The 7161-nt window shown below is 37.3% G+C and overlaps 1 protein-coding gene across 1 annotated transcript; it reads right to left on the bottom strand.

The window, feature by feature from the left end:
• Window positions 1–2301: 2301 nt before the first annotated feature.
• LOC150037481 (uncharacterized) lies at window positions 2302–6434 on the bottom strand. Its single transcript, XM_090312022.1, has 3 exons — window positions 6047–6434; window positions 5697–5960; window positions 2302–2441 (listed from the first exon to the last, which is right to left on the bottom strand). The coding sequence occupies exons 1-3, from the start codon at window positions 6432–6434 to the stop codon at window positions 2302–2304; spliced, it is 792 nt and encodes a 263-aa protein (XP_090168148.1).
• Window positions 6435–7161: the final 727 nt, after the last annotated feature.

Below are 7161 nucleotides of genomic sequence, written 5' to 3'. Positions count from 1 at the left end.
CCCTCAAGACAAGATTCACATGAAGGTAGAGAGTTATCTTTTAACTAATTTAGAATTTCACTCCTAACCAAACTCCCAATCCTATTGAGATTAATGTGTCCTAATCTTAAGTGTCAAAGATAGGCATTTGGAGAAATCTTTCATTTCTTCTTTAGAGTTTCAGCTGTTCTAAACATCTTTATATTTAAAATGGCTTTTACCTCAGTTGGTTTTAACATGTATAAGTTAAATTTGCAGAACATACCTTAAGACCTTTCGAAATAATGAACACTTCATTATTTTGAAAAGATACTTTGTAATTTTGTTCAAGCAAACATGAGATAGATATTAAATTCGTTTTCATAGAAGGAATATAATAGACATTTTCAAGTAAAATTTGTTTATCTCTAACAAATAACTTCATATCTCTAACAAAATGAAAACCTTGTTAGAAAAAAAGGTGGAGGACAAATATGAAAAATGAAAGATATATTTTCCATTCAATTAAGCATGTCTTTATATAGGCTTACAAACAAAACCATAGGAATGCCAATAGTTTAAAGCTATAAATGTCATCAAATGCTCATAACTCACATAACTCCTACAACTCAAAAATCACTAATGGTTACAGAAAACTAAAAGTCACAAAACCCAAAAGTCACACTAAATGCCATAAATAAAGTTTAATAATGACAAACTTTTCAACCCCCCCCCCCCCCTTAAACTTGATTTGTTACACCAAGTAAACTCCTCATTTTGATAAAAGCCTCCAACTTGAGGGGCTTTATGAAAATGTCCGCCGCATGGTCTCGTGACTTGATATATTTGAGTTCTACTTCTTTCTTCGTAATGCAATCCCGAATGTAGTGAAATTGGGTATCAATGTGCTTGCTCCTCCCATGAAATACCGGATTTTTGGCTAAGGCAATGGCCGATTTGTTGTCAACAAAAATCTCTATTGGACCTTCCATTTGAAACTTCAACTCCTTCACTAAGTTTCTTAGCCAAATTGCATGACATACACATGAAGTTGCTGCGATGTACTTTGCCTCGCATGTTGATAATGTGACTATGGGTTGCTTTTTTGATATCCATGTGAACGTCGTTTCACCAATAAAAAACACAAACCCCGTAGTGCTCTTTCGATCATCCAAATCACTACTCCAATCACTATCACAATAACTAACAATATCAAAATTGCTAGAAGAGACATAGGAAAGACCATATCCAATCGTCCCTTTGATGTAGCGAAGTATCCTTTTTTCCATTTTGCAATGTGTTGTTGTCGGTTCCTCCATAAATCGACTAATAATTCCAAACGAATAAAGAATATCTGGTCTTGTACATGTCAAGTATCTCAAACTTCCAACCAAACTTTTGAAATATATAGAATTTACCTTCTCTCCTCCATCTTGCTTGGTGATTTTGACTCCACATTCCATCGATGTTCCAACTGGATTAACATCATTCATATTGAACTTCTTAAGGACTTCTTTAGCATAGCCCTCTTGGGATATAAAAAATCTCATCTTCACCTTGTTTGACCTCGATCCCAAGATAGTAACTCATGAGACCAATGTCCGTCATTTCAAACCCCTTTGCCATCTCTCTTTTGAACTCATCAAACATGCTAGGATTGTTTCCAGTATATACTAAATCATTAACATATAAACAAATGATTAGTATGCTTTCACCTTGCATTTTGATGTAAAGGGCATGCTCATGAGGACACTTCATATACTTATTCTCTTGAAAGTACTTGTCAATCTTCGAATTCCATGCTCTTGGTGCTTGCTTTAAACCATAAAGTGCCTTCTTCAATCGAAGCACTTTATCTTCTTCACCCTTGACTTCATAACCCAATGGTTGTTCCACATAGACCTCTTCCTCAAGAATTCCGTTCAAGAATGCCGATTTGACATCCATTTGATGTATCTTCCAATGATTATGGGCAGCCAAAGCAATAATCAAACGAATAGTTTCAAGACGAACAACAGGGGAAAATACCTAATCATAGTTGATGCCATGTCATTGGCTATACCCTTTCACCACTAGTCTCGCCTTATTTCTCTCAACATCGCCATTGACTTTTTTCTTTGTCTTGTATACCCACTTCACTCCGATTGGTTTGTGCAATTTTGGATGCTTGGTCAATTCCCATGTGTCATTTTTCTCTATCACTCGAATTTCTTCATCCATTGCATCCTTCCATTTCTTACTTGCAATGACTTTTTGGAAACTAATAGGCTCACAATCACCAAAAAGACAATAGAGAATTATGTCAATTTGATTTTCATTTACCTCATTAAGTTCCCATAGACTTCAAATTCCTCTTGGGCTAATTTTGTTCTCTGAATTGCTGGATGAACCTTCAGATGATGATTGATCAGTCAGATGAGGTGGCATTGGAATGGGCAAACCTTCACCCATTTCATCCTTAGTCGGCTCATTTTCATCGTCTTCTTCAAAATATGGAAGGAAATCATACTTCTTCTCTTGTATATTCCAATCTCAAGAGGCTTCCCCATCAAAAACAACATCACGACTAATCATTACCTTCCCATTCAAAGGATTGTAAAGACGATAACCCTTTGAACTTGCATCATAGCCAATGAAGATGAGTTTCTCTCTTCAATCATCGAGCTTGGTCCTTTTTTCTTCCAACACATGAGCATATGCAATACTCCCAAACACCTTGAAGTGACCAATCCCGAGCTTTCTTCCATTCCATGCTTCTTGAGGCGTCTTGTCAAGCACACTTTTGGTTGGTTCTCAATTTTTCAAATAAATCGCACAAGCTACGGCCTCCGCCCAAAATTCTCTCTGCATCTTTTTTGTCTTTAGCATGCTTCTTGCCATGTTCAAGATTGTCCGATTCTTCCTCTCCACCATGCCATTTTGTTGCAGTGTCCTTGGGACTGTTAACAGACGTTGGATGCCTTTTTCATCACAAAATTGTTTGAACTTATTTGATGTTAATGCACCACCTCGATCGGTTCGCATGGCCTTGATTGTAAGGTTGCTTTCATTCTCCACACGTGCCTTAAATCTCTTGAAGATTTCAAATACTTCTGATTTTTCCTTCAAAAAGTATACTCATATTTTTCTAGAAAAATAATCAATAAAGAGAAGGAAATATTTACTTTTACCAAGAGACTCTAGTTTGATCATTCCACACACATCGGCATGGATGAGTTCTAAAGGCTTCTTTGCTCTTATCATAGACTCCTTCAGAAAACTACTTCGATGATGTTTGTCAGGCATGTTGGGGTTGATGCCCTAAAGTCTCGTGTCATGTAGTTTGTAAACAGTATATACGAACACCAGTGATTGTTAATATATGATATTTACTTCATATATTATTTTTTTACTCAGTTATTTGTTTTATTTGTTTTACCACAAACCAATAAACATAAAATCCCTGGTTATCTGTATGTGACTCAAACATATATGTGGTGACATACAAGTGGATCATGTCTTGAGTGATAACCAAAATGGTCTATAGTATATGGATATAGGAGGGAAACCTTATCTTGGTAATGCTACGGATGCGGCCCGCTTTGTGGAATGGTCATAAATGTTGTGACTTTCCACAGATGGTCTGATCTTGATCATTCTTGTCGGGGACTTGCGAGCGGGGGCGTCCTATACAAGGAGTTTGTATAAGACCTAACCACGAAGTGTTAATGTCTCGTTATATAACACTGTTCATGACAGAGACTTCACTTCACTAGGATAACCATAGGTAACATGACCTCAATCCTGAGTGAGTTGGGAACTCCTGCCATTGAGGGCGGTTCTTTGATTTGCATGGGTGCGAGTGGCCAGGTCACCGACTCAATACTACTACTTTTGGGATTCTTCTGATTTGGAAACTGGAAACTCAGTTACACAAGATAGAATTCACTCCTTCTCCCAAGTACGGGCAAGTATATAGATAACTCCTTTAATGGCTGATTCGAAGGCTTGAACAATATGGCGCCATACACCTTCTCTTAGCCCGAGAGGTGTTCACACATAGTTGGACTATGTTGTATTGTTCATTAGAGAAATCAGTGGTACTTAAGGAGTGAGATGTAACTACAGGGGCAAAATGGTAAATTGGCCCAGTTGTACTTACGAGCATCTGTGAAGGGTCATCGTACTCTTGATTGGTAATGTCCGATGGACACATAAATATATCTGTGGTAAGAAGAGTTTAGCTGTTGGTCTTTAGTGGAATCACTGATAGTTAACGGATGGTGAATCTCGTGGCTAAAGAGTTTAGTCAGCTATTCACGTACTGTTGGAGCTTCGAACCACATATTCATTAGGTCACCTAGGTAGATTGGATAAAGTCGAGAACCAGTATTTGGGTTAATTTGAAATGTTCAAATTGACTAGAGGAAGTTCAATTATATATGATATAATTGGATTGGTTAATTATATATGATATAATTGGCTAAATGTATGAGATACATTATTTTGGAGGAAATTAGATATAAATATGATTTATATCAAGTAGAGGAAAAAAAATACTATAGTAGATATATGATATCAAACTATAGGATATAAATATAATATGATTATATTTATTAATTAAATTAATTAATTAATTATTTGATTATTAACCGATTAATCCACATTCGGACGTGGGAAGTTGGGGCTACGATGGTTATGGTTACCAGCGGGTTAGAGCAATGAAAAGAGTTTTCATTTTAATATTCATTCGTGCATTCATCGCCCACGCCCAAAAAAGAATCCGTGAAAGATCGCAAGAGCCTATACGATAGAAGCTCGTTCTTCTAAACAATCGTGTATTTCACGCGTTCTCTAAACGATCGTATTCATCTTTCCTAAACGATCATTCAGTTTTTCCTAAACGATCGTATAACTCTACTATACGATAAGCATTTCTGCTATATGATAGCAGGGTTCATCTCCCACTTTCTTATCGTCTATACGACATCTTCTCCTCCGTCCTCTACCAAACTCACCAGAGCCCACTCTTTAGGTTTTTGACGTCGAGGACACCCAGGTTTCTCTTGTGGTGGTGTCGTCCCTGCGGCATTGTTCATGTACTTTTGGATCGTGCTATTGCAATCGACAGACTCGCTGGATGCTGGTAGATTGGTAGGAGGTTTTCCACTACTTTGGGTTCAATCGTTCAAACAGCGTCTTCATCTAGTATGAAACATTTCCTTGTATTTTATTGTATTCTGAGCATGCCGATTATGAGTTTAATATGCACAACTATTTGTATGGAATGTATATCGTTTATGTTTCGGTCACTGTGAAATTAGAGCGATCTAAGCCCGCTCATGGAACTCTCGGTATAAGATCCTTTAATAAACACCCTTCACACACTTGGTTTGGCTTGTGAATATGTGGTAAACCTCACACCATTTTCTTCTTCGAAAAATCTTCTAGACTTCCAAAATTGAGGTGCCCGAACCATAGATGCCATAGCCAAGAGAGATCTCTATAACATGTCTTCAAGCATTTTGGAACATCCTTACATATATTCAAAGGAAACATTCGGTTTTTGGTCATGGAGACTTTAGTAATAAGTCTCTCATGATTATCCCTCAAATACAAACAATTATTTTTCATTTGAACTTCAAAACCTTTCTCTAACAATTGTCCTACACTCAATATATTATTTTTTACATTTAGAATGTAATAAACATTTGTGATATATTGATTTTCTCTATTTTTTAACCGAATGAGAATTGTACCTATTCCTTTGATGGCAACCAAAGAATTGTCTCCAAAGGCAATATTACCTTTCTCCATCTCATTCAACTCCACAAACATCTCGCGTTTTCCACACATGTGATTCGAGGCTCCTATGTCAAGATACCACATACTATATTGACTTTCTTCTTCTCCCTTTGAAGCCATAAATAAGGTTCCATTCTCCTCTGCATAATTGGATTGCCCTTGATGGGCTTTTGATGTACTAGCGGTTGATCGGTCCTGATTCTTTCGATCAATCAACTCTGTTTGAGATGAGTAATATTCATTTACATAATGTCCATTTCTGTTACAATTATAATATTTTACCTGAGATTTATCTCTCCCGGACCTTCCTCCAGGTCTTCCATGACCTCGACCTCCTCTTCCTCTTGAGGATTCAGGCGAGTTTTGAGAAACATCGGTGTTGACTTCATCTCTTCCACCATGGCCTCGACCACCACGACCTCTTCCACGTCCACAACTATTCTCCTCCTTGATTTTGAGTTGGAGAAGTTGTTCAACGGTCTCTGTTTGCTCCATCCTCCTTTCTTTTTCTCTTTATAGGCTTGTAACGAGCCTATAAATTGTTCAATTGTCATGTTCTTGAGATCCTGTGTCTCTTCGATCGTCGTGGCGATAATATCGAACTTTTTATTTACCCTTCGTAGAACCTTCTCCATGACACGAACATCGGTGATTTCTTTACCATTTCGTCTCAATTGGTTTACGACAGCCATTACTTTTGTGTGATATTCCACTATCACCTCTGTCTCCTTCATTTATAAAGATTCAAACTCACCACGTAAGGTCTGCAACCGTACCTTTTTCACACGATCGGCTCCTCTATGAGTCGATTGGAGCTTGTCCCATGCTGCCTTTGACGTCTCTGCATTGGCGATGGTCTCAAACATATCTTCGTCCACCGATTGATACAAGATATAAAGAGCCTTCTTGTCCTTCTTTCTTGTCTCCTTTAATGCATCTCTTTGCGCTTGATCGACTCCAGCTTCTTCCTCTTGGAAACCTTTCTCCACGATCTCCCACACGTCTTGTGCTCCTAGTAACGCTTTTATCTTGATGCTCCAATTGTCATAGTTGAGCTTGGTAAGTATTGGTAGTTGAAGTGAACCTATCCCACTGTTGGCCACTTTTCTCTCAATATTTTCTACTAGCTCTAATGCCACTATGTTAGAAAAAAATATGAAGGAAAAATATGAAAAATGAGAGATATATTTTCCATTCAACTAAGCATGTCTTTATATAGGCTTATAAACATAACCATAGGAATGCCAATGGTTTAAAGATATAAATGTCATCAAATGCTCATAACTCACATAACTCCTATAACTCAAAAATCACTATTGGTTACAAAAAACTAAAAGTTAAAAAACCCAAAGTCATACTAAATGCCACAAATAAAGTTTAATAATGACAAACTTTTCAACAAAGCTGGTCCGACTACAG

Source organism: Benincasa hispida, chromosome 3 (assembly GCF_027475165.1).
Source record: "Benincasa hispida cultivar pf3 chromosome 3, pf3_genome.v1.1, whole genome shotgun sequence".
Classification (NCBI taxonomy): domain Eukaryota; kingdom Viridiplantae; phylum Streptophyta; class Magnoliopsida; order Cucurbitales; family Cucurbitaceae; genus Benincasa; species Benincasa hispida.
The sequence above is the reverse complement of the archived record's forward strand: the minus strand, read 5'-3'. Positions and strand labels throughout refer to the sequence as shown.

Bases quoted from the DNA above. Each gene is read 5' to 3' on its own strand.
- LOC150037481 (XM_090312022.1), bottom strand. From the start codon at position 6,434: ATGGCTGTCGTAAACCAATTGAGACGAAATGGTAAAGAAATCACCGAT. The intron at 5,961-6,046 runs GTCCGGGAGAGA...CATCTCAAACAG, and splicing joins CATGGAAGACCTGGAGGAAG to AGTTGATTGATCGAAAGAAT. The intron at 2,442-5,696 runs GTACAATTCTCA...CATATTTTGAAG, and splicing joins GGTTGCCATCAAAGGAATAG to AAGACGATGAAAATGAGCCG.